Source organism: Canis aureus, chromosome 4 (genome assembly GCF_053574225.1).
Source record: "Canis aureus isolate CA01 chromosome 4, VMU_Caureus_v.1.0, whole genome shotgun sequence".
Lineage (NCBI taxonomy): Eukaryota > Metazoa > Chordata > Mammalia > Carnivora > Canidae > Canis > Canis aureus.
In genome coordinates, this window is record NC_135614.1 from 88,748,410 (window position 1) to 88,775,282 (window position 26,873).

Below are 26,873 nucleotides of genomic sequence, written 5' to 3' on the forward strand. Positions count from 1 at the left end.
GAGGCCTGAGGAGGTGGGGGGACAGGACCCAGTTGCAGGTGCCCCGGGGCCCTCGGAGAGCGGCTCCCACGGAGCGTCTGTGGGGGCCGTGCTCAGGGCAGTGAAGTGGGCCCCAGGAAACGCGGGACGCGGGGCGACGGGACGCCGAGGCCCTGGCACCTGCCCGCCCACCTGGCTTCCGTCCGGGCTTCCTGCTGCTCCCCCACCCGTGTGGGCGGCCACCCGCTCCTCTGCCCCAGCCGCCTGCCCGGCGTCCTGCTGTGAACCCGCGGCTCCTCCGCAGGCTCCTCTGCAGGGTTCACGCTTTGCTTCTTGGATCCCAGAGGCCGTTAACTCCGAATTATCACAAATTAAAAATGAACAACAGACAGTTGACCCTCGAACAAAGTGAGCGTTAGGGGCGCCGGTCCCCTACGCAGCTGGTAAGTCCAGCTAGAACTTGTAACTCCCTCAAAAACTTCGCTAGTAGCTTACTATGGACCAGAGGCCTCACCGATAACACGAACAGCTGGTTAAAGCGTATGTTGTGTGTTCTATGGGTCATCTGCTGTGATCCTACAACAAAGTGCCAAAGAAAAGAAAATGTCGTTAAGGAAATCATAAGGGGTGGCTGAGGGGCCCAGTCGGCGGTGTCCGACTCTTGATCTCAGCTCAGGTCGTGATCTCGGGGTCGTGGGATCGAGCCCCCATCGGCTCTGCGCCGAGCACGGAGTCTACTTGAGATTCTCTCCCACCCTCTCCCTCTCCCCCACCCCTCCCTCCTATTTACACGGTCTCTCTCTAAAAAGAAAAGAAAATACATTTTCAGTCCTGTACCATATTTGTCGGGAAAAATTTCACATATAAGTGGACCCATGTTGTTCAAGCGTCAACTGCATGATGAACTTTTTTAAAGAAACATTTGATCCGGAAGGCTTTCCGATGCCCCCATAGAGACCAGCTGGCGCAGGACGCCCCTCTCGGAGGCTCTTGACTGAGCTTTACGGTGTTCCTTGTTAGCTTTTCTACCCCACCCCCTCACCCCCTTTCCCCTCCTGCCATTTGCTGACTCTTCCCCCATATTGCTGTCCTTTCCCTCCTGGCCATCTCCTCTCTTCCAGGCCGGCCGGCTTCTCCAGCATCCCCTGGGCAGCTGCGCTGTGTCATATCTAAACCATCCTTTCCAGGCAGCTTTGCTTCATCACACCACTTTGGAGGTGGGGCCCAGCTCAACCCACGGCAGGGTGAGATGGCGGCTGTAGCACGGACAAGACTGGAAAGGTGTGAGCGGCACCCGCTGGCCAACCTGAGTGTCTGTGGCAAAGCTGGGTCCAGGCGGGGTCCCTATTGAGATGGTAACAAATTATGTGACCCCACAGCACAGATGCACAAAGAGGAAGTCCCAACAAATAGGGCTAAGACATGGTGAGGCAGTGGGTCCTGCAGTTGGTGGCCTGAACGGGTACATTGATGAGCACGAAGGGGTCTGTTACTAATCATACCAGGACACGAGGTGCAGCTGGGGACTGTCCTACGCCGGGAGATAGGTTGACTGCAGTGATACCCCCAGAAAAGGGTGAAGGTCGAGCAGAAAAGCTGGAGGGCAGGGACTTTGGGGGCTCTGGGTCTTGGTGTGAGAGTGCCAGCTATTTCTGGATGAGAAGAAATTTGAAGAAAACACTCCATGTGCTAAGCTTAAAAAAGTAAAAGGATAAAATGGGTAACTGGGTTGATTCTGTTCTCATTATTATGAAAAGAGACGGAGGAAAAAGGTTCCCACTTTCTCTTTCGGGCTGATGATCTAGGTCACAGCTTTTCCACGGTATCTTGAGCAACTCTGGATTTCCAAGGACGCGATTCAGGGGCTGCCTTTGGGGGGGAGGGATTGAGGTCCTGTGTCCGTGCCCTGCCCGCCCCTTTCAGCCTGAGTAATGCTTTTTGGTTATTGTGTCTTTGATATACTAAAGTCTGTTATAGCATTTGGGGGGGGGCAGTTTTCATTGCTCTGAAAGTCACCGATCTAGGCCAAGTCTCAGTATGATTCCGCCAACCAGAGAGCAAGAGAGAGGGGACCATCTCTCTCATTAGCGCGTACACGGCCACCGTTCATCACATTTTCCATCATTGCTGAGTGCTGTGATTCACACCACATACACACGGGGTCACTTGATCCCTTGATTTTTTTCTCTCTCTCTCTTTTTTTTAATCTAAAGAAAAAAATGTTCTTTTTTAACCTCATTCCAAAAATATACTGGCTTTGATAGTAGTTCCATACCACTAGTCTACTTCTGCAAAGTGCATAATACGTACCCTGAATTTTCATGGCAAACGTTCTCTGTTGGCAACACTGGAAGTCTGGTGGGAGAGGAGGAAGGTGGGGAAAGGGACTCCCTACACTTTTGAGTCACTGGGTGAAGGGAAGGCTCACGTGGGTGTTCTTTTCCTCCTCCTTGCAACCAGCACCTGTCTGCTACCAAAGAGTTAACTCCTCAAAGACCGAGACTGTTAGTGGGTTGGCTCAAGAGCAGATCCGGAGCGGAGAGGTCCGCTGGGGATGTGCTTCGGAAGGCCTTGTTTCCCAGGTGAAAGAGCACAGATTTTTTTTTTTTAAGATACTTTTCATTAATGACAGAAGCCACAGAAAAATTCCGCTTCCATTAAAAAGTCAACTGTTTTTTTTGTATTTAAAATAACTTTTTTTCTTGTAAGAGCAATGTATGCCCTTGTTACTGAAAAACGGAAAACACGGACAAGCAAAAGGAATAAAATGGAAAATATTCATTGTTTCCTTAAACCAGGGGAGAAAAACCATGATTCAGTGTAGATCCTTTGAGATACTTCTCCTTCCTCTTCCCCCCACTCCCCTCTTCTAAGTTTCCCTGTCTTCTTTTTTTCTTTTTTAAGATCTTATTTATTCATGAGAGACACAGAGAGAGAGGCAGAGACACAGGCAGAGGGAGAAGCAGGTTCCATGCAGGGAGCCCGACGTGGGACTCGATCCCGGGACCCCGGGGTCAAGCCCTGGGCTGAGGACAGGCGCTCAACCACTGAGCCACCTGGGTTGCCCCGTTTCCCTGTCTTCCTACATATCTTTCCAGATGTCTTCATCAATCTACAAATGTATATTTTTACATAAATAGGACTAAACACCTTTTGTATTCCATTTTAGCTCACCATATCATGGGAAGATTTTTATGACAACCTCATCTTTTTTAGCAGCAGCATGGAATCTCATTGCACCAAACTTCAGTTAACTGTTTATCGATAGGCCTTTAGGTTGTTGGGGTTTTTGTACTACTAAAGACGCTTATATCTATTTTCTCTCTACATTTAGAATTTCTTTGCATGATTTATGAGGTACATAAAATATTTACAAATAACATGGTATTGAAAAATATATATGCTTGGGGGGTGCCCGGGTAGCCCAGTTGGTTGGGTGTCTGACTTTTGGTTTTGGCTTAGGTCATAATCTCGAGGTTGTGGGATCCACCCCCATATCGGGCTCTGTGTTCAGCGTGGAGTCTGCTCGGGATTGTTCCTCTCCCTCCCCCTCTGCTGCTCCCCCAGCTCCTGTGGCACATACTCTCTGTCTCCCTCTTTCTCCTTAAAATAAATCAATCCTGGGGCGCCTGGGGGGCTCAGATGGTTAAGCATCTGCCTTCAGCTCAGGTCATGATCTCGGGGTCCTGGGGTCGAGCCCCCATTCCTGCTTCCTGCTCAGTGGGGAGTCTGCTGCTGCTTCTCCCTCTGTCTCTCTCTCAAATGAGTAAATTAAAAAAAATATTTTAAAAATGTAACAAAAATGCTTATAACAAAAAAAATGCTTGTAACTTGTAATTGCACAGTATCTTTGCAGGGCATGTACTGTTCGGAATATTTGATCACAAGCATTTGGCTGCCCTTAGCCTAGGCAGCAGATGGGAGCAGACTGAACTAATACAAAAAACACAGCGAGCAGAGAACCTCAGGGTGGATTACAAACAGCTCAGTGTTAGAGCTGATGGTGAGAGCCTTCTCTGTGGGTGAGGGAGAGGGAAGAGAGCATACGGCTCCCATTTTTCTGCCCCTGTTGACCATTTGGAACATTTCTTCACTTACATAACTTACATTCACCAATAATAAATCCTAAGAACACTAGCTTGTTCTAGGAGCTGACTCTCCCTTGCTTTGTGCTATCGCTGGGACACGGGAAGGCTCGTTGCCTGCTGTGGGAGGGACGGATTCAGATAGCAGAGATGTAAGCAGACAGTAAGGTGAGATATTGCTAAATTTTAATGGAGAAAATGCATCAGAATACAGGGGTTGAGAATGATATGAGGGGTTACTTTTCTTAAAAAGGAAAGAAATGGGAGAAGAAATAGAAAAGCTTCAGGGAGGGGCAGGTTGCAGAGATGGTGGGTCCTCTTTGGATCTGCTTTTTGGAGATCCCTGTGGGACCTCCAGGAGTTAAAGGATAAGCCAAGGCACATTATACATTGTAAGAGTTTATGTGCCCCCAAAATCGGTTTGAATCAGGTGGCACCAAGCTGGAAGTGGTTAGGAGCACGCCCCTGACAGAGCCAGGGCAAAGACTCTGGTAGAAGCCAAGCAAGGCAATTATTTGATTGACGATAGGGCAAGTGGTTGCCTTATTTGGGAAGGTCTACTGGCTGCTCGTGATTGGCCATCCTTAGGTCAGCCGTGAGGCACTTAGGCTTGCATTTGGGCAGGATGCTAGAGCGTGAGAACCATCTCGATCTAATGGCCTCCTTGCTTAATGTAGCACAGGTTAAGGTGGTTAGAAATCGGTGGTGTGGGGGTAAATTTTGAACAACTCACGGTGGGTAGTGATGAGATGGCTTATTTGCCAGCGCCCGTGGTGTAAATGCCACCACCGTGACTGACTCAAACTACCTACTTTATATCACTGAACACGGGAGGGAAGGGATAGGAACCGTTGCCATGAGCTAGTTAGAGGCAGCTCCTGTGTGCCACAGCTGGTGGGCGGTAGGACGTGAGCTTGGAATTCTGGGGTGTGTGTGGCACGGAATATGGGTTTGGGCATGGAAGTGGGGGTTAGAATCTGGGAAGAGAGATTTCCTCGGGAGATCGTATAGCAGGAAACGGGAGGGGCAGTGAGCACGCTGTCCGTGCTCTCAAGGTGTGGGTTCCCCGCCAACAGCATCAGCAGCACCTGGGAGCAGGTTCAAGGGGCAGCCCTGGCCTGCGGATTAGAGGGGCCAAGAGTGGGGCAGCCCTGCCCTCAAGGTCACCAGCGTCGGAGAGCCAGCCAGAAGAGGGCCACCTAGAGAGACCAAGAAGCAACGTTGAGAGAAGCTGGAGTTGGGCACAAAAAGTGGAGCTTAGAGCCGGGCATGGGGTTGGCACCAGGGCAGAGGGAAGTGGGCCGCAGTGAGGTGCCGCCAGGAGGCCTCGTCAGATGAGATGAATAGTAAGCATCAGCTGCGTTTGAAGAGCGGTGCCAGGGTCGTGGTGGGGGCAGAAGGTAGGCTGTCACTGGTGAGCAGTGACGACCACAGGCCACGGGTCAGGGCCTTCGGCCGTAAAGGACAGAAGACAGATCAGTAACTAGAAGGAGATGTGTGGTCACTGACGTGGTCTCTGGAAGAGGCCTGGATGTGTTTGTGCCTGAAGGAAAGAGCCAGTAGAATTCGAGAGGGTCTTGAACCAGCAAGGAGATGGGTTGGGGCGCCTGGGTGGCTCAGTCGGTGAAGCGTCTCCCATGAGCTCAGGTCACGATCCCAGGGCCCGGGGGTCGAGCCCCACATCGGGCTCCCGGCTTAACGGGGAGTCTGCTCTCCTGCTCATGCTCTGTCTCAAATAAATAAATTAATTAATTAAGTAAATTAAGTAAAGAAATAAAATCTTTAAAAAAAAAAAAACGGAGGAGATGGGATAATTGGTGGCACATATTGGAGAAGAGAGCGAAGGGAATGGAGAACTCAGGATGGAGCCTGGCCTTGAAGGAGTTACTTACGGGATCTTGTTCTTGTCCCCAGAGGCTGGAGGGAAGGTGGGATGCAGAAGACAGTAGCATACGGAGCAAATGCTTCAGGGACTCTGCTTAATACCATCCTAATCGTTGTCTTTTTGCAAATCTCTACCCTTCCCCGCTTTTCCAGGGGACACCTGGGTGGCTCCGTCGGTTGAGCATCCGATCCTGGGTTCGGGCTCAGGTCATGATGTGAGGATCTTGAGGTTGAGCCTTGCCTCGGGCTCCATGCTGGCTGTAGATCCTCCCTCCCTGTCTCTCTCCACCCCCCTCCCTGGCCAAAAACAGCGATTCTGGAAATGTTTCTGAGACAGTTGGTAAGATTGTGTTACCAGCCAGTCGCTTCTCACTGTAACTTGTTTTGTGTCTAACTTAAACCAATTCTGGCAGAGAGGTAGAGAATCAAGGCCCTAGAGCTATACAGACCACTAGAAATACAATGCGAGCTACGTACATAATTTAAAATTCCCAGAAGCCACATTAAATTAAAAAAAAACAGGTGAAATTAATTTTAATATTTTATTTAACTGATACGCCCAAAATATTATCATTTCCACACGTGGTCAATATGAAACTTAGCGATGGGATGTTTCACGTTCTGTTTCTTCTCCCGCGCCTTCAGCGTCTGCACCAGCCACAGGCCTGTGCTCGGCGGCTGCCGTGTTGGATGCTGTGGCTCAGAGGGTCCACTTGCGATGTAGCGGTGAGCGCCGAGAGAAGAAATCCAAATGTGCCTATTCTTAGGAGGTGACAAGACTCGCTCTTCGATCAAATGCTGGTCCGCCTCCTCTGAGCTCTTCGGCTGCTAGGCTATACCCTTGGGCATGTTCTCAGGAACCCAGTTTGGGTTTTTTTTTTTTTTTTCTTAAGTGTTTATTGAAGTCATCTCTGCACCCAACCCAGGGCTCGCACTCACAGCCCTGAGATGGAGAGTCACCTGCCAGGTGCCCCCTCGAGAACCCAGTGTTAGCAGGAATCCCGTCAGGTCAGTTTGGCGAGAATCCGTCCCCCTTAGTGTCTGGTCACCCGCCGTCTCTGACCGAATTCCTCCTCACCCGGCACCCCCCGGTGATGTCCCGTCGGCCTGGCCTGCCTTCAGCGAGAATTCTGTTAGGCCAGCTTAGCGACAGGTACCTCTCCTGGCTTAGTCATCATCTTCTGTCCACCAGTGACACCCGCACCCACAACTTGGCCATTTCTGCTGACACTGCCTTGTGGCCTCCAAGAAAGGGAGAGTCCCTCCTAGTGTCTGTGATAGAATGTTCCAGAGCCTTAGCCTAAGCGGTTATAGGAGAGTGGGAAGAAAAAACTCAGACCGGTGATTATGTGAAAAGAAGCAGCAGCTCCAAGAAAGGTCGGTGACCAGCTTTGGAGCGGCAGTGGCTTTCTCAGCTCACAGAGTCTAGGACTAAAGCACAAAACAGGGGAAGTGTCTAGTGTGCGTCGATAAAAGTGCGAGCGCATCCGGGAGGACGATGCACACAGAGCCTGCGGTGGAAGTGCCTGGGGACCAGTCCCGGGAGCTGTCGCCTGCACGCGTGGCCGTGCTGCATCTTCAGCTGCAGGAGTGCCAAGAACACCGGGCGCTGGGGTGTGTCCCCACCTGTGCTCACCAGTCACCTCACTTTGCGGGTGTCTGAGTGGTGGGCGGCCGGGCCTCGGGGCCCCGCGTGCACGTGCTGAGTCCTCGTGTGGGATGCCCGGGACTGCAGGGCGCCAGTGACCGCGGTGTCACAGCCCCCGCGCGGCCCGAGGGTCCCCTTACCCCGGCCGCCCTTGCTCCCGTCCTCGTCCTCATGAGTCGCAGAACCCAACACACGCCCGCGGACGGGGACCCGGGGGCCCGCGTGGCACCCGTGAGCTAACGCACGCGGCTGTATTCGCGGGGGGCCCGTCCTGAGTGCCCGTGGGCTGAAGGGCCGTCCGACCATGACAGTGTGGTCACTGCTGCATCCCTCTGGGCCCTGGCCGGCTCCCACACCCCACGGTGGCCTCCCCCGGGGCTGTGTCCCGGGCGGGGGGCCCCTGGGTGGGACCTGGGCCTGCACAGCCGCCCCCTGGGCCCGCGCCGTCAGGGTCTGCCTCCCGGGGTGGAGCACCTGCGCCCACTGGACGTCGGACCCGGGGTCCGGAGCTTTAGGTCTTGAGCGAGGTTGAAGCGAACAGCCACAGTGACCACGTGCACGTGTCACACGGTCTGAAACACGGCAGGGCCCGGGCTGTCTGGCCTTCTTTCCTTTTTTTTTAGCATTCCATCTCAGCTTGCTTTATTTTATTTATTTATTTATTTATTTGTTTATTTATTTATTTATTTATTTAGTATTTATTCTTTTTTTTCTGATTTAAATTCAATTCACCAACATACAGAATGACACCTAGTCAATTCTTCAATGCGCTAGAAATCACACGTGTAAATGTAAGACGTACGCTAAATACGCATTGCTGTGTAGCGATGATGGAACGCATACGTTTTTATTTTTTATTTTATTTTTTTTAAATATTTATTTATTTATTTATTTATTTATTTATTTATTTATTTATTTATTTATGATAGTCACAGAGAGAGAGAGAGGGGGGCAGAGACACAGGCAGAGGGAGAAGCAGGCTCCCTGCACCGGGAGCCCGACGTGGGATTCGATCCCGGGTCTCCAGGATTGCTCCCTGGGCCAAAGGCAGGCGCCAAACTGCTGCGCCACCCAGGGATCCCAACGCATACGTTTTTAAAAGAAAAGTGTCCTGTTTCCTAATAAATAGATGTTCCTTACGGCTTTACCTGACATTCCCAATCAGGGCAAAAAAAGTCATTTTAACTTGTCATACAAAGCTTTTAGGGTATTTGAAAGAGTCTCAGCCGTATTTGTCTTAGCCTTTTTTTTTTTTTTTTTTTAATGAGGAAGGTGTACTTTCCTTTTCTTGCTGAGATATAACTAACACCTAGTACATTAGTTTCAGGCACACGGCACAGGGATGTGATACCCGAGTGCGTTGGAAAGTGATCCCCGTAATAACACACGGTAACAATTATTTTCTTGTGATGAGAACTTTTAAGATCATCTTCCTCAGCACCTTTTTTTTAAAGAAAATATTTTATTTATTCATGAGAGACGCAGAGAGAGGCAGAGACCCAGGCAGAGGGAGAAGCAGGCTCCATGCAGGGAGCCCGACCTGGGACCCGATCCCGGGACCCCGGGGTCACGCCCTGAGCCCAAGGCAGACGCTCAACCGCTGAGCCCCCGGGGCCCCGCTCAGCACCTCTGAAATACGAGGTGCGGTGCTGTTGGCCACAGTGACCAAGCCATACATTTTGCATCCCCAGGACAGACTTATTTTCTAACTGGAACTTTGTACCTTTTGACCACCTTCTTGTAGCCTCTTTGGAAGCAAGAAGAGCTGAAGCGATCGTGTCCTGCTCTTAGGAGCTGCAGCCACTGAGGGTACTGGGTGGCTGGTGACTCGTATGTGGTGATGAGCCAGGCTATAAAAATATCCCAGGCACACAGCGCGGCCGCGTGCCAGCGTCAGGCTGCTCCCTGATGACAGAGGGAGGTCCGCGGGAGAAGCCCTGCTGCCCAGCGGAGCACACGGACTCGCCTGTGTGCACACTCACTCCGGGTTGGGAAATCTAGATGACCCACAGAAGGATTTTCTTGCAAAACAGTGTCCCTGAAAACACAGTTGTTTCTTGGCGTGTGTGTTTTTCCTTTTGAGTCAACGATGTTTTGCTGGGTGGCTGAGCACTCTCAGAACAAACAAGGCTCCCAGCCCTGGCACGCACGGCCCGTGTCGCTCCGCCCCAGCCTCCCACTGCGAGTCGGAGATCCGATAGGCCAGGCTGAGGCTGTAGGCCGCCCTTCCGTGGGTGCCTTGTCATGCCAGGGGGGAAGGAGGAAAAAAAAAAGAAGGAAAGAGAAAGAGTGGGCAGGTCTACGTGAAGTCATCCCAATAAAGGTTAATAGCTGGGCGGTGACACCTTCTCACACCACTGGGGAGAAAATGCTTGCTCCCAGCGGCCCTCACGGTCCCGGGAGTAAGAGGTGACCTATTTATTTTTAGAAGGGGACGGTCATAATAACCCGGCGCTCGGCTTCATTCAAGGCAGGCAGGTGCTCTGGAAGTTTGTAAACACCTACTTTCTGAATAAGGGGGGGGAGAGCTTTTTGTCCGCAAAGGAGAGGACGTGACGCCCGGGAACCTTCCCTCCTCATTGTTGCTGGCGAGTGAAGTCCCGGTGGCGCACGGGTGCCGCAGCCCCGTCCACTCGCTCATTGTTCTTACAGGACAGAAATGCCTGAAGGTGACGACACTGGACCAGGCCAAAGGTAATTCCGATCTATGTTGACTTGTTCTCGAGTCTGTTTTATGGGCTGGTTGTCTTTTTAAAGACCTTATCACTAATTTCGAAAGTAGTTTGAAGTTAAAGAAGGAAGAATGCAACCCCTCATTTCCAGGAAACCGAGTTCTCTTTAGCGTGAAGCGGGAAACGTAAACTTGGCTTAATAGACGCTTAGAAACATACGCAAGTAAGTGTTTTTCTTGAATGAGGAAGGGGGTGGCCTGAGACTTTACCCGTGTTTCCCCGTCTACCGCCTAGAATGTTGGAATAGCGATAATTATAGTGGCGGATGTGAAGTGTGCTCGTGTGTCTACGTCTATTCCTACGGTAAACGGCTACTAGGAGTGGAAGGGATCCTATTAAAGTATAAAATAAGAAGTAAAGTCCTGCGTTTAGTCGTTCAGTTTGATTCCCTGGCCTTTGATTTTTGACTTTACGTGACGGTTGCCGGAAATCCACGCTGGGGAACGTTGTGTCAAGTGTTTGAACATGCCGGGTTAGACCGACGTTCCCGTTTTGCCACGGCTCCCCTCGGTCCCGCCACCACGCTTCTCTTGGGAAATGGGAGGCGTTGGTCCCCCACCTGCAGCGCGTCGGGGCTCCTGAGGGGAGGACGGAGCCGGAGCCGGCGAGGAAGCGGCAGTGACTCCCGCGCACCCGGGGAGGGGCCCCGCGTCACCCCCTGGCTGTGTCCGCAGCCCTTGTGTGTGGGTCCCGACTGCGCAGCAGGGTCGCCGGGACTCGGTGCGACGGCGGGAGCTGTGGGGACAGGGGCTCAGCGGTGGGTCGTCCGACTCCTGCTCTCGCTCAGGGCGTGGTCTCGGGGTCCTGGGACCAGCGCCCGTGGGCTCCACGCCCCGCGGCACGTCTGCTTGGGATTCTCTCCCCCGCGGCCCCCCGCATGTGCGCACCCATGCGCTCGCATGCTCTCTGCGTCTCTAAGAAGTGGTCTTTAAAAAAAAAGTGGGGGGAAGGGGTTAAATGACAATCTTATTGTCAGAAAAAGTACTAACTGGGATTAGGATTACATTTTCAGGAACAGGAAGGCCCAAGCATTTGTTGTCCTATGCGAGGTCAGCATGTCTGGAAGGCACAGCGCAGGTACCCGGTCCGGGTGTCGTGTGGTGACGGGAGCCGCCCGTGGGTGAGCCGCGGGGCCTCCACGCACTGTGCTGTCCGCCTGACCCCAGCGTCGCGTGGTGTGTCAGCTGCACGCCCACCGGACGAGACTTCCCAGTGGGCATCCTTCCCCGCCACGGCCTGCGGTGCGTGTGCATCCGTGTCTGTGCATGTGCAAGCGTGTTGACCGTGGTCACTCGTACTCGTGACCCTAAAGGACTCTTTTTAGGTTTTTAGTCCTTGTTTTCATCCAGATTCCTTCCTACAACACTAAAGGGGACATTCAGTTGACACTTGATTTAATAATGAAACAACTTTCCCTGTAAAAGCAGACGTCAGGTCAAGGCCTTGAAGATGACGTTTGTAACTGGGCCTACGTTGGGACCACCCGGACTAAGGGGGAAAGGAGACATTTTCAGAGAAATGTAGACGCCAGATTGTGACTTGACGGGCTGACATACCGTTAGCTGTGTTTTCCCCCACGTGGACATCTCCGGAAGCAGGATTTTCTCTTTTTCCCTTGCGTCCCGGCGTCCCCGCCTCCTCTCCGCACAGAATCCTGCACAGCACAAGCGTTTTCATAAGAAACAGTCGTTGAGTGCGATGTATTCATAAAGCCCTCTCGCACCTGCGGTGAATTCCTAGCGCCTGGTGGGCTCGGGGGTTAGCGGGAGACTTCGCAGAAGCTCGCAGACGGCGTCGGTGACTTGTAGCGTCATCACAGTTACGGAGCAAGTGGTTTTTGGTGATCATAAATAATTATGAAAGAGCCGTTTTGGATGTAAAAGTCAACACACGTAAGATCTTTTCCTAAGAATGTTTTACTGGTTACAAAGGATAAACCGAGAAAACGAAGAGCCGCAGGATGTGTAAGGGGGTGCGGTGTACGCGCGGCTGCTAATAGGGATTTCCAAGGACGACTGACATATTTTCTGAAAAATGGGGAACTCGCTCTCACTCCTTTGAAGTGTGATGAAGGCCCATCCCTGCCCCCACCTTTTTATTTGCTGAGATAAATACCAGCTTGGAACAGCTGGTGGTTTTCTACGCAACATGCTTTGTTTTGCCTCATACTTTTCTTTTCCCACCATCTGTGCGGAGAGTTAGAAGGGGGACTGCACAGGGGAGGCCTAGGGCCGGGCCAGGAAATAAGCTGTTTCACTTGCGAGGGAACCTTACTCCTGCTAAATGGGAGCTTGGATGCGGTTGGACAAGGCCCCCGGCGCCGCGTCTGCAGGAGGAGCAGCTGTGGCCGTCGCCGGCTGCTGACCGCCCCAGCCCGAGTGCCCCACGCCCCACGCCCCACACCCCACACCGCAGCTTCTGGTTGAATCTCACATTCAGGCTTCCTTGTGTTACTTTGGTCACGTTTTGCAGCCTGGTGACCGGAAGGGCTCTGTAACAGGTGGGGAGCGAAGTCCGAGTGTAGTCCTGGAAGCCAGGGGAAACCGCAGGCCCAGAAGCCCCGGCACAGCAGGCCTGACTGCGGGTGCACCAGAGCCCCCTCCTCCTCCTCCCCTCCCCCACTTGCTCCCTCTTCCCCCTCCTCCCTCCTTGTCCTCGTCCTCCCCTCCTCCTCCCCATCCTCCTCCTGTCCTCTTCCTCCTCCTCATCCTCCTCCCTCCTCCCTCCCCTTCCTCTTCCTCCACCTCCCTCCTTGTCCTCCTCCTCCGTCTCCCCCTCCTCCTCCTCCCTCTCCTCCCTCCTTCTCCTCCTCCTCCTCCCCTTCCCCCTTCCCCTGCTGCCTCCCTCTTCCTCCTCCTCCCTCCTTGTCCTCGTCCTCCCCTCCTCCTCCCCATCCTCCTCCCCCTCCTCCTGTCCTCCTCCGCCTCCTCCTCATCCTCCATCTCCCTCCTCCTCCCTCCCCTTCCTCTTCCCCCTCCTCTCCCCTCCTCCCCTCCCTCCTCCCTCCTTGTCCTCCTCCTCCCCCTCCCCTCTCCCGCTGCCTCCCTTCTACCCCTCCTCCCTCCTTGTCCTCGTCCTCCCCTCCTACTTCCCATCCTCTCCCTCTCCTCCTGTCCTCCTCTTCCTCCTCATCCTCCTTCTCTTCCTCCTCCCCTCCTCCTCTCCCTCCTCTTGTCCTCCTCTCCTCCTCCTCCTTCCCCTCCTCCCTCCTTGTCCTCATCCTCCCCCTCCTCCCCTTCCTCCCTCCTTGTCCTCCCCCTCATCCCCGTCCTCCTCCCACTCCTCCTGTCCTCCTCCCCCTTCTCCCGCTCCTCCTCCTCCCCCTCCTCCTCCTCATCCTCCTCCTCGCTGTTTATCTCGTTGCCAGAAATAGATGCACGTGGTAAGAACTCCCAGAGACTCCATGCCAGCGTCAAGGTCGGGAGCTGAGGGGAGCGGGTGTGAGGGATGCCGTCCTGGACGGGGTAAGGAGGGTGGACCCCCAGGCAGGAAGCGCTGGGTGCTGACAGGAGGGGAGAGTGGGGGCCGGTCCCCAGGGCGAGAGCCCGGTCGCGGAGTGCGGGCTCCCCACGTGGGGCCCGGCCCGCCTCACCTTGCGTGTCCCTGGGGGGCAGCAGGCAGCCCTCGGGTGTGCCGCGTGACAGGCATGGGGGAGGCCCCAGCAGCCGAGGTATGTCCCGCCGCAGGTGCCGGGCAGGGGACCCCGGGCTGCCGCGGCTGAGCTGGGGACGCGTCTTGGGACAGAAGTACTTCCACGGGCCGCCCCTGCGTCCACACGCTCACGGGCCGCTCTGACCCGTTCACCGAGGGCGGCGGCCAAGCCACCTGCTGCGCCGGGCGGCGGGTGAGGCCCCTGCTTTCTCGGCCAAACTGTCTGAACAGTGGAGACAGACGCTTCCTGGGTTACAAAATAAGGCAAGAATTTCATGTTTTTAAGGGAAAAAGTATTTTAGGTAACCAGGCTAAAAGTGTGTTTTAGCCATAATGTGGGGGATACGTGGCACATGTAGGGGGCAGGCCTCTCCGGGGAGGGGTCCTCAGGCTGCGACTTGAAGGAGCCCCCATGTGGGGGTGCGGGGAGAGATGGACAGGGGCAGCGGCCTGCAGGGGGCACCGAGGGGGGAGCACGGTGACGCTGGGGGGAGCACAGACTGGGCCGGGCCACCGCGAAGCCCCGAGGCAGGGGGCTGGCTGTCACTCAGAGCTGCGCACTCAGTAGAGCGGTTGGGGCGGGGGGTCTGGGGGCACAGGGCCACCCGTGTCCCTCAGAGAACTTACAAGCTAATTCACTTCTGTGAGCGGGCCTGAGGACCTCAGACATGACGGGTCCCTACAAGGCACGGGGTCTGCAGCGTGGACATGCGAGCTTTGGAACATTCCAAGTTCCTATGTTGGGGGCTTAGCTGGGCAGGTACGTAGAGGTCAGTGTGAATCCGACACGGGGAAAATCCCAGGGGACAGGCTGGCATGCTGTACACACAGTGCGTGACCCCGGTCAGGTGGTGGGTAGCCGGGTCCCCCACCCGGTGCTACGGGCCCACCCCGGGTGTTCTGATGTCTCGTCGGGAGCCTCACTTCCTCCAGAAGCGCAGCCAACCTCGCACGGAGAGTGTGGCCCGGCCGCGTGGCCCTGGGTGCATGACAGGCTCCAGGGTCGCCTTGTCAGGACAGGTACGTCCTCCATCCGTGGCGAGCAAGGGCCGTTTGGTGTCTCGCCAGCCACGGGGTGGGGAGGGGATGCTGGGAGGCGGCCCCCCCCCCCGCACGTGCAAGAGGACGATGTGCACGTTTAGCGACGAGGACCCGACGCGTGGGCTGCTACTGCGGGACTCCCTGCCACGTTGCTGTTGGACATCGAGCCACGCAGGTGCGACGTGAAGCTTCGAGTGGCGGAGGCCCCGGAGCCCCTGAAACTGTGGCTGTCATAGCAGTTAGTGTCGTTCTCACGTCTGTCCTCCTGCTCTGTTCTGGGGCGGCCCTCACGGCCTTGAACAGAGGCAGGTGACGGGCTCCGAGCAGTGAGACGTGCCGTTAGACGCAGTGACGCCCCCGGTGGGGTCACCGACAGGCAGGGCTGCCCACTGGGCCCTGAGAGGGGGCACGGACGACGACGGGCCTCGTGGGCCCCGTCGGGGACGCCGCGCTGCGAGCCATGACCACCCAATCCCGCGGGCAGGGAACCCTGATTTTTAGCATTTTGTAAAGACTCGTATTTACTGTATTTGCCGTAGAGCCAGAGAGCGCAGACGGCGGGAGGGGCAGAGGCACGCGGGCGGCGAGAGTCTTTAGCAGGTCACGAGCCGAGCAAGGCGCCCGCGGGGCTTGAGCCCACAACCCTGAGAGCAGAACGCGGCTGAAACCCCGAGCCGCCGGGCGGACCGAGCCCCCGGGCACCCGGATCTTCGGGTCTGCGGATCCCATCCCAGGCCCGCCTGCGAGGTGCCGGCAGGAGCCGGGAGCAGGTGTCCGCCTGGTCCTCGCAAGCCGGGGTGAGGGGGTGCACGGTGTCGGGGGCCGAACGCTCCCGTGCCGCCCACCCTCTGACCCGTCCTGGGAAGGGCGTCTCCGGCGCAGGCAGCGCGTGTGGAAGCCGCGGCCCCACTGGCCAGTGTTTGAGGCTGACGGGACCACGGGGACCCCTGGCTCCCCAGCGCGTGGCTCCGCAGGGCGTCTGCTGCTCAGGCTGCGGGGAGGCTGACGCCCTCCTGCACACAGCGGGCCATGCTCCAGGTACCCCAGCCAGGGTAAGGGTCTGTGTGCTCTCGGGCGCCGGACGCGGGCCCCGGGGAGGCCTGTCCCTGGGCTGGTGACAACGGCTAGCCGTGGTGTCTGCTGCCCTGCGCCCCGTTCTGCTGTCTGGCCTCCCCCCCACCTCCCGGGCAGATGCAGGCCCTGTGGCAGGTGTGACCTCACACACGCTCGTGCGACAGCCTGCCGCTTGGGGAAATGAAACTAGGAGGGGGGTCGAGGAGTAGAAGGAAGAAAGGACCATCTGTGATCTTAGGACCCTAAAAACAATCCTGTTACATCGTATCTTCTGGTACTTTTTATTTTTTTTAAGATTTTGTACATTGGGGCAGCCCGGGTGGCTCAGCGGTTTGGCACTGCCTTCAGCCCAAGGCGTGACCCCGGGTCCTGGGATCGAGTCCCGTGTCAGGCTCGCTGCGCGGAGCCTGCTTCTCCCTCTGCCTGGGTCTCTGCCCCCCTGTCTCTCTCTCTTTCTATCTCTCATGAATAAATAACATCTTAAAAAAAAAGAATTTTGTATATTGATGAGAGAGCAAGTGCAAGAGTGAGAGCGCGGGCATGAGCAGGGGAGGGAACAGCCACTCCCCGCGGGGCAGGGGCCCCATCCCAGGACCCCGTCCCGCCCTGAGCCCCTGGGCGCCCGTCCTCCAGCACCTTAGTTGGGTTCCTGCCCAGTCGCTGTATATGACACATACAGTTTTCTAGACCGTTCATTTTTTTTTTTTTCCCCTCGTGAGCATTTTCCCGACGGCAAAGGCACGCTTTGGGCGCGTTGCTTCGTGGCTGCACGATATGCTCATCTTCGGGCTTTCCCACGACTGTTGGACTGTCTGATGGAACGTTGTTCTGTCGTGGAACTGTGAGCGACGGAGGCCGCGGTCGTGTGTCTCACCTGGGGAAGGACTGGTCACGAGCTGCCGGGTCCCTGAGGTCGGGCCTGGAACCATTTCCAGCGAGCGACCGAGGCGTCTAGATTTCAAGAGCGGGGAAAATGCCAGCGGGCCTCACTTTTTCTCGGGAAGAATGTCAGAGAATTTAGGGGCTTTATTTCAAAACGTCTCAAAAGAGGAAAGAGGTGTTTGCTGGATATGCATGTTCACGAAACGTTTATCGTTTCTCATTTGAGAAGATATCGGTGGTGAGACTTTTGATCTGGCTCCTTCCGCCCCTCGCAGAATCACAGGGCGCTGGCGTCTCTTGCCGACGGGTGCTGGTGTCTTGGTGGGCACGCCTGTCCCCAAGGATGGCGCTCCGGGCCGCTGCCGCTCCTGGCTTAGGCGTCAACACGGTCTTGTCCGCTCTGCGCAGCACAGCATGGTCGTGGGATTGGGGTTTTCCAGTCCTGGCTGCACGTCCCAGCCTCAGCACCCAGTGGCTCCGTGGCCTCGGGCAGCTTTCTTCGCCTCTCGCTTTGTCAGCGACATGAGGCCAGCAGCGCCGACGCCACGGGTTTGTCTCATAGGTCACGCTGTTTAGCTAATGCTAAACTCTAGGTCTTCAGGAAGCGGTTAACGGGGCACCCGGGGGCTCAGTGGTGGAGCATCTGCCTTGGGCTGCTCAGGGCATGGCCCCAGGGTCCCGGGATCGAGTCCTGCATCGGGCTCCCTGCATGGAGCCTGCTTCTCCCTCTGCCTGGGTCTCTGCCTCTCTCTGGGTCTCTCGTGCATAAATAAAATCTTTTTAAGAAAAAGTGGTCAACAATCACAGTACGCAGGTTAAACCTTGCCTGGAGCAGCCCAGAACGGGTCACTTGTGAGTGAAGGCACCTCCGCCGGGGTGAGCGGATCCCTGTGACTACCCGGGCCGCGGGCATGGCCTGTGAGGTGGGCACGCAGCGGGCTCTGTGGCGGTGGCCTTGGCCAGGGTGGAGAACGGCCCGCCGCCTTCCTGGCCGGGCAGCTCTAGGTGGCCTGTGAGCTCTCCCGGTTTGGATCAGGGCTGTGAGGCTCGTGTGTCAGGCACGGCCCCCTCCCCGGGACTGCTTCAGCCCACGTGAGCGCGGGGATCCTGCCGCAGTCGCTCTGCACCGAGTACAAGTAGCGACGTCTCTGGGGGAAGCCAGGTGTCTGCCCGTGGCTCCTTGCAGTGAGCGGCGTGTCCACAGGAGGAGCTTCGGGTTCAGGACGTGCATGTGCCTCTTGTCCAAGTGGTTTGTTTTAATCTTATGAGCCCCGTGAATCGTGAAACGGTCATACACCCACCTCTGACTCATCCAGTCGGAGGTGAGATTATAGCTCATCTCCAACAAGTCCGTGGGACCCTCCGGAACGCACTCTCGTACGTTCTTAGCCCCGTTCTGTTTAGGGCCACCCCCGCCCCCGCCCCCGTGGCTGCATAGGCCGGGAGCTAAGGCGTCCAGTGGAGGGAGGCTGTGGGAGCCGGAGTCTGTCCCTGGCTCAGACTGGGCCCTGGGGTGCGGCTCCATGTCCTGGATGACGGTGCACCGTTTTGTTCAAGTGCATCCTTATTTTTCTATGTGCTTTTTGGAAAAAAAAAAACTTTACAATTCATTTATTTACCTAAAGGGACAACATAGGGGGGTGGGGCAGGGGACAGGAAGAGAGTGAAGCTCCAGCAGACTCTGCACTGAGCGTGGAGCCGCGAGGGGCGCGATCCCATGGCCCTGAGGTCGTGGCCTGAGCTGAAATCAGGAGTCGGCCGCCCCTTCCGCGGACCCTCCCAAGTGCCGCGAGGCCTCTGTGGACCGGAGCGAGACACGGCTGTCACCGAGAGTCGCCCCTGCCGCACGCATGTCCAGCACGTGTCTGAAGAAAGAGGAGATCACGAGCTCCATCCACGTTGCTGGTAACTCAGACGGGGGACAAAGAGCTGGTCATTCCCCGAGGAGGCCGGTTCCGCGCAGCCCGGCCCGAGGAAGCGCGGTGCCTCAGCTTCGGGCCTGCGGAGGTGGGCACCAGCCGGCAGTGCTTGAAGAAGGTCGCTGTGAAAACCCGCGATTTCTGCAGCAGGCTTCTCTTTCAACCAGGATCCACACGCGGCGGTGCTCCCGCTCACGGAGCGCTCTGGGGCGGAAGTTGGGAAACAGCGGGGTGGACGCCGACCCCAAGGAGGTGCACGTGAGCAGCGGTCGGGGGGGGGGGGGGGGGACAGCCAGTGCCCTGGGGCGGGGCGCAGATGCACGCACGGCCTTGGAAGGAGGCCGCGTGAGCCTCCAAGCCAGGCCAGGCTCTCTTCTCTACCCCAGCCGCGTCTTTGCCGCGTTGGCCTGCCCTGGGCGTGACGATCATCACCCACGGGGCTAAGGCCTCCAAGCGCGGCTGAGGACCGTGCTCTGTGGCTGTGGCAGCATGCAGGGGGGGGCTTGGCCGACTGTGAACTGCTGCCTCGGAGGGAGGGACTGTGTTGGGATGCCTGGTGGGGGGAGAGGGAAAGGTTGCAGCCCCCGCAAGTCCCCTGCTAACCGGCTGCTGCGCCTCAAGGGAAGAGACGGGTGCTCGGGAGCTGGGCACCCGCCCGCGTGTGGTGAAGCCCGGGGAGCGTCACACAGTAATTACCCGTGTGATGTGGCCTCCGGGGTAGCTGTAAGCAGAGCCGCTCTGTGACTCAGGACGTGACCTGTCATCGTGCTGCTTTGCTTGGACTGCAGGCGAATGCTTTAATTTTTTTTTTTAAATGAACCCACCTATCAATGGAGCACCTTCAGGTTATGCCTACCATCGGGGCGCCGGGTGGCTCAGTCAGCTAAGCGTCTGCCTCAGCCCAGGTCATGATCCCGGGTCCTGGGATCGAGTCTCCCACCAGGCCCCCTGCTCGACGGGGAGTCTGCTTCTCCCTCTCCCTCCGCCACCCCTCCTCCCGTTCGTGCTCTCCCACCCGGATAACTTTCCTTCCAAAGCGATTCAGCTGAACACGAATCGTACATATTCACAGGTCCTCCATCGTAAGATAGTCTGGAAACTTCCCTTGAGAGGCACATTCATTTGTGCCCAGGGAGGCTTTGAGATGTGGGCTCCGTCGTACGGGGAACGCACACGTCGACGAACCCCGAGCCCGAGGAGTGGTCTGCGAGCTTGCCGAAGCAAGAGGAGACGTGCTCAGGAGAGTGACACACAGCAAACCTTGGCACGGGCGACGAGAGCGGGAGCTGATAATTCCATCTCGGGCACCACGGGGGGAAGAACCCAGAGCCGCTGCGTCCCTGAGGCTGGGGTTGGGGTTCGGTGGCGCGTGGCTGGATTGTCTCCTGCTGGTCGGTCCTCTGAGCTAGAAATGGTGCCTGGAGCTCTGCTAGGGGTTGGGAGTCCTTGTCAGGAAGGTTCTGGAAGGACCGTTACGACACATCCGTGTGTGTGCCGCGCTTGGGGAGGTCGGGGCGGTTGTGGGCATGAAGCGGGGGAAGATGGCAGTAGGATCGCAGCGAAGATCTTTACTCATTTTGATAAACTTGGAAAGATGTAAAAGCTTTCAAGGCTGCTGATGGCTCCCGGACTTCTTCGTTTCGTTGGTGACCTAAGCTGGAGGCCGCGGCAGCATTACCACAAGAGTGGTCCGAGGGCGGGACGCCTCTGCCGAAACCCGGATGCTCTTCTGGAGTGTGTGTGTTTCGAGGGGAGGAGGAAACCTTCCTCCCTGTGTTACCTTCAGCCGAATCCAGCCCACATCCTACCCCAGCTTCACCAGTCACACGATGAGAAATTGTGTGTTTGGCTTTCGCTTCTTGTTAGCAGTAGGGCGGGCTTTCACCTAAGCCCCGGCCAGGGGCTTGGGGGCTCGGTGCGTTGGCGCCGGCCAACCCTGGGTTTTGATCCTGGAGCTGCCGCTTGGCGGTGTAGGCCTTGTAATCTGGAAAATGAGGACGTTTTACCCACCTTCTCGGCCCGAAGTGAGGATAGTGAGGATTGGAGGGAGTGTAAGGACACCCCAGGCTCTCTTGCAGCTATGCCTGGCCGTGGAACTGGGTTCCAGCCTCGTGTAGGCACGACGGCTGGGAGAGGGGGGCCCTCCGACACGCTCTCCCCTTCCTGTGGCTTCTACGTGGCCGGCACGCGGGGGCTGCAGTAGACGTCTCAGACCACACATACGGGGTGGTCTGGGAGCATCTGAGCAAACAGATACCAAGAGCTTAGGTGTCTCCATCACGGAGATCCTGTGCACGCCCTGGGCCACTATGCTGTGCTGTGCAGGCGGCAGAAATGAAGCGGCTCTTGTTTAAACCACCGTCAGTTTGACGTTTGATAGGACAGGTGAGCCTACATCCTGAAGCAGCCTGTGAAAACTGCTGAATGCATTGGAGAAAGGAAGGCGAGATGCTAATACGGCCTTTTTTTTTTTAAGTGGGCAAACAGCTAAGAATGTTGGTGGGGGATGATTTAGAATCGGAGCCATCCCGTACGTGAGTTGTTTGATTCGTCCAAGTCTTGCTCTTCTTGAAGTAAATGCAACTAGAAATCCTGGTTAATTCACGGTGGTGTGTAAGGAAGTGTAAGGAAGCTCCTGACGTCTTAGGCAAGAGCGTCAGTCTTTGTCCCAAGCCCTCAGTCACTTGGCAATTGTGTGACTCCCCAAGCACGTACAGGTAGGCTCATAATTACTGGGTTGACTGGAACGCCCCCAAGAGCTGGAGAGCCCCCAGACCAGACAGTGGGTCTGGTTATAGCCCAACTCTAAGAATAGTCACGCCAACTTCTCATTAATATGGTCTAGAATTAATAGATCATCTGTATCATCCCAGGGAAGGGGAGGAAGACGTCCTCTAATCCCGAAAGAGCAGCTTAAAAGCAACCACGGTTTGCAATAAATAAGAATGGGGTGCGATAGCCCTTTAGGACCCCACGATGCCCATCTAGGAAAGGAAGATTGAGGCAGTCCCAGGGAGTCAGGCGCTGACGTTGACAGCACCCTGCGATTTGGGCAACTGGGCCTTCACAGCCTACCCCCACCTCTGGGATCGCCAGCAACGCGTTTCAATGAAATCGTAGGTTCCTGCTTGGACCAGACACAGGACTTCTAGTTGTGGGTTTTACTGACTCTGCGAAAGCAAAGGAGAGCCGCAGCGTGTCAGCCACGCTCACAGGCCCAGCTGACAGACCTCCGGAGGGCAGGCGGCAGGGCGTCCGAGCGTCCCTTGTGCAGGAAGGGCAGAGCTCCTCCTGTGGCTTTAAGTTCCTCCGTTGCAAGGCCATAAGCCCGTCACGTACCCTGCCCAGCTCAGAAATGGAAGCCGACGTCATCAGCTTTCTCCGCTTCTTGGAGGCCTGTTTGCTGGGACGCCCTCTGAGGTCCGGCCCCCCGACTAGTGCCTGACGTGTCCCCGAGAGCCGCTGTGTCTTTCCCGTCGGTATCACCAGGGCTGTTTTAAGCGATATTGCCACCTTTGGGGAGTCCTCTCTCAGGTCCACACATGAGAAAGTAAAAGCTGCCTGTTTAGTGGCAGTAGAGGACTTGGGTTCTGGGAAGTCAGCTTTGCAGGTGAACGTGTGCACGGACGGGTGCTTTCTGCAATTCACAGTCCTTGAGCGGAGGGTGTTGATCATCCCACCCAGTGGTACTGCACTCAGGGTCCACAGACCCTCCGGTTTCCCCGGCCGTGTCGAGGCTGGGCACCGCCCAGAAGACATCCCGAGCAGCCCGAGTTCATTCTGTGAAGGGCTCGGCCCTCCTGGGGACCCCTGTGCCCGCTGTGCCGTTGGTCTGCGTCACGTGAAAACCCTCCATTCTTGAGCCACGATTCACTAAAAGAATGTTGACTTGAGGGGCACCCGGGCGGGGGCTCAGTCGGTTGGCCATCTGCCTTCAGCTCAGGCCATGAGCCCCACGTCGGGGCTCAGCACAGAGTCTGTGCCTCCCTCCGCCCCTCCCCCTGCTCATGCCCTCTCTGTCTCCCTCTCAAATAAATAAAACCTTAAAAAAAAAAAAAAAGAATGTTAACTTCATTTGCTCTTGTGATTCTTTCTTTTTAAATTTCATTTATTTATTTATGAGACACACAGAGACAGAGACAGAGAGAGAGGCAGAGACCCAGGCAGAGGGAGAAGCAGGCTCCATGCAGGGAGCCCGACGTGGGACTCGATCCCGGGACCCCGGAGTCATGCCCTGGGCTGAAGGCGGCGCCAAACCACTGAGCCCCCCGGGCTGCCCTGCTCTTGTGATTCTGAAGAGCTGGCTCCAACCAGAATTCAGAGTTGGTTCCCTCCTGGCCTTGCGGGGTTTCTATTCATTTTTTATTTTTTTATTTTTTAAAGATTTTACTTATTTATTCATGAGAGACACAGAGAGAGAGAGGCAGAGACACAGGCAGAGGGAGAAGCAGGCTCCATGCACGGGGAGCCCGACGTGGGATTTGATCCCAGGTCTCCAGGATCACGCCCTGGGCCAAAGGCAGGCGCTAAACCGCTGCGCCACCCAGGGATCCCGGGGTTTCTATTCAAAGTGAACTTCGTTTTTACGGGCACCCACCGTATACCCAGCGTCTGAGGTGTCTGGGCCTATGATACGTGGAGGGGTCACCCGACCAGGCTGGACCTCGATACAGATCAGAAGGTACAAGGCCTTTCTTGACTATAACATGAGGAACAATGGCATGCATCTTTCTTTAAAAACAATCCGTTTTTGTAGAACCCAACCTCCTGAGGATCCATTTTTTCCCATTTCTTAAAACTGCATTGCGGTCACACGAGCTAGAAAATAAAGAGAAGAATGTGCACCACAGATTCGGTTCTGATGAAAATAGAGAAAGCACAGACTGTCTTTCCAGGCCGTGATTAAAGGCGACCTCTATGTCTGCGTCTCTCTCATTGCGGGTTGGTTCAAAATAGTTTTTGTGTCGTTCGTGGTAACAGGTGATTTTCCACGGCCGTCTGGCTCCACGGGTTCCGTCGGGGCTGTGGCCACTCCCTGAGGGCTCATTACCTTCATGGCTCTCACCTGAGGTTGTGAGCTCCCAAGCAGGTCGGGATGCAATGTCCGGCACCACTTAATTGATCTCCTTAGCTGGGTGGAGACAACCCTGGAATGTGCAGGCCCAGGTGCATGCTGTTTCACAGTCGTTCTGTCCCTGTGGTTCTGGAAAGTTCTCCCGTAGGAACGGTAAGTGATTGAGCTTGCTCGAAGAGCTCTCCGTCCCGCCAAAGGTTCTTAGCAAGTCTGCCTCACAAACCTACGTTATCAAGTGCAAGCAAAAAATGGAATAATGATAAAAAAGGACATGGAATCATGATCAGTGGTGCAAATCCAGTCAGCAGTGACCCGGAGTGAGACGTGTAAGGGGCGCGGAGGATGTGCGCAGGCTGCGAGCACACACGTCACTTTGCCGTGACGTCTGATGCAGTGAAGAGGATGTCCTGGAAGTGGCGGGAATGTGGGCCGAGCGGGTGATCTCCAGTGTGCGTGTGTGGCCGGTAGCCACACCTGATGCCACCGGTTCTCTTGCCCGAAGCTCCGGCTCTGGGCAGAGAGGAGCACCTGTCGCAGGTGCACATGGAGGAGGTTGGAGCACATGGGGGGCATCTCCCCGGCACCACGAGGTTCCCCCCAGGTTGTTCACATCTCATTTATTTGCACCGAATTGCATGTCATGAGAGGAATGCTCATTTTTAAAAAGAAGGGTTTCTGAGCAGATCGATAGTGTGAATGAAAGTGAAGTCTCGGAGGAGCTCTTTAAGTGATGATTGGTGGGGGAGACTCTTTAAATCTTTCTAAAAGATTCAGAAAAATACACAAGGCTGTTGTGCAAGGACTGTTTGCTAGAAATTCAGAGGCAGCTCCTTCGCAGTTTGTTTGCCGGATTCCTGTGGCTGTTACCGCACATGAAGACACGGGGATGTGCGTGCCTGTGCGAACCCTCTCGAACTGGACAGGTTTGTTTTTTTTTTTTTAAAGATCTTATTTATTTATTCATGAGAGACACAGAGGGAGAGAGGCAGAGACACAGGCAGAGGGAGAAGCAGGCTCCACGCAGGGAGCCCAGTGTGGGACTCGATCCCAGGTCCCCAGGATTAGGCCCTGGGCTGAAGGCAGGTGTCCCACCACTGAGCCACCCGGGCTGCCCTCAGACAGGTTTTATGCTTGTGTTTTCCTAGAGAAGCTATGGGTAGGAGAGGTGGCCTCTTTGGGGCTTGTCCTCACTGCCTGCTGTCAGCCCCTGCCCCCCCACCCCTAGGCGATGACGCGGCTCATGCACCAGAGCCACCTCCACCTTCTCTTGCACATCCCTTTGCTTCACAGATGTTCTTTCCAGATCCTGCAGCACGTCAGGAAGGTGACCTCCACCGCCCTCTTTATTTCTTTTCTTAAGGATTTAGAGAGAGCACAAGTGGGGAAAGAGGCGGGTGGGGGGAGCAGCAGACCGCCCCATGAGCAGGGAGCCCGTGCAGGGCTTGATCCCAGGACCCCGCGATCAGGACCTGAGCTGACCTCGAGTCCCACGCCTAGCCGACTGCGCGCCGGGCGGCCCAGCCTCGCCCTGGTTGGGCCCTGCACACCTGCTGCCCGGGCCCTGCGCCGTGCGGATGGACTGTGCGGCCCGCGCTGCTCACCCGTAGCTTCTCATCGGAACCTGCTTTGGGGGGAGCGGATGGCAGGTGCAGCAACCGTTCAGACGTCGTGGCGAGCTTGCTTTTCCCACAGCTGCAGAGGATGATCCGCTTGCTAAGGGCCTGTTCCCCGCCTGAGGCCCTGATGTCACCGGGGGCCAGCTCGTCCGTGAGCGTGGCGGTGGTGCGGCCTGTTAGCGGCCTGGGGCGGGCGTGTGGCCTGTAGCCAGCGGCCCACGCTTGAGGGAGCGTCCCAGTGACGCCCCTGGGGGTTGCCACGTGGCGGGGTGTGCGCTGGGCCGCGGGGCCGGCACGGACCCTCCCGGCAGGTGGGTTTTCCTGGGCCTCATGGTGGGAGCGGCCGGCGGGAACCTGGTCATTCGGGGGTTCGGCCTGTGTGTGCGGATTCAGGCCCCGCGCCCGGGCACAGAATCAGGGGCCGCGCTGCGGGTGACCATGGTCGCGTGCAGGAAGGAAGCTCTGGGTTGTCACAGGGACGTCGGTGTCCTGTGCCTGGGCCAGAGCCGAAGGGCACGGGGGGACGTGTAGTCTAGACTGCGGCCTCTGTGCTTCTGGGTGGGGTCTGTGGGTGTCGTCGCCGCCACAGGAGGGCCGACCTCCGAATCCTCAAACTTGCCTGCTAGTCACAATTTCCGGTTCCCCCGAGGAACGCTTCTGGACTTCCAGCCGGCCTCCGTCCCATAGGGATGAAAAGACCAGGCCCTTCTTCCGTTGGGGGTCAGGACGGCAGCGATCTTTGTGGTCAGGGCTGGAAGGCGACTCACCTCCCGCCTGTCGCTAGTGGGTGCTTGTTCCACGCTGCTCGTGGGACTCGAGTGCTTCGTGCCCGGGCCGCAGGGTCGACTGTTGAAAAGTTGGCACGAGGGACGCCTGGGTGGCTCAGCGGTTGGGCATCTGCCTTCGGCTCAGGGCGTGATCCTGTGGTCCCAGGGTTCGAGTCCCGCATATGGCCTCTCTGCATTGAGCCAACTACTCCCTCTGCTTCTGTCTCTGCCTCTGTGTATCTCATGAATAAGTAAAATCTTTAAAAAGAAAAAAAAAGAAAAGTTGGCACGAGACTGAGAACGCTGAGAACTACACGTCCCACGGGCGCATGTCCGCAGACACCAGGATGGCGCAGGAAGGGATCCCCATGGAGAAGTCAAACATTGGGTCCTAAGTCTTGCCAGAAGGAATTTTACTCAAAATACTGATTTTCAGTTTAGAATGTTTCTTGGAATTAATGGGACCTATTTATCATAATTGCCTAATTATGAAGGCAGTTCAACTCTCCATTTGCAAGGAA

At 56.2% G+C, this 26,873-nt stretch overlaps 1 protein-coding gene across 5 annotated transcripts in view; it reads left to right on the forward strand.

The window, feature by feature from the left end:
* The window catches only part of RETREG1 (reticulophagy regulator 1), a 122,406-nt gene that overhangs the window by 71,490 nt on the left and 24,043 nt on the right, over positions 1 to 26,873 (forward strand). Inside the window, exon 1 of one of the 5 annotated variants that reach the window (XM_077896398.1) lies at positions 9,877 to 10,290. The exons of 2 other annotated variants lie outside the window; for them this stretch is intronic. In XM_077896398.1, the coding sequence (XP_077752524.1) occupies positions 10,256 to 10,290 (35 nt within the window). In that variant the 5' untranslated portion in view covers positions 9,877 to 10,255. Of the gene's footprint in view, positions 1 to 9,876; positions 10,291 to 10,469; positions 10,492 to 13,676; positions 13,793 to 26,873 lie in introns of those variants that run through there. 2 more of the 5 variants (XM_077896400.1, XM_077896399.1) reach the window with 2 other exon arrangements.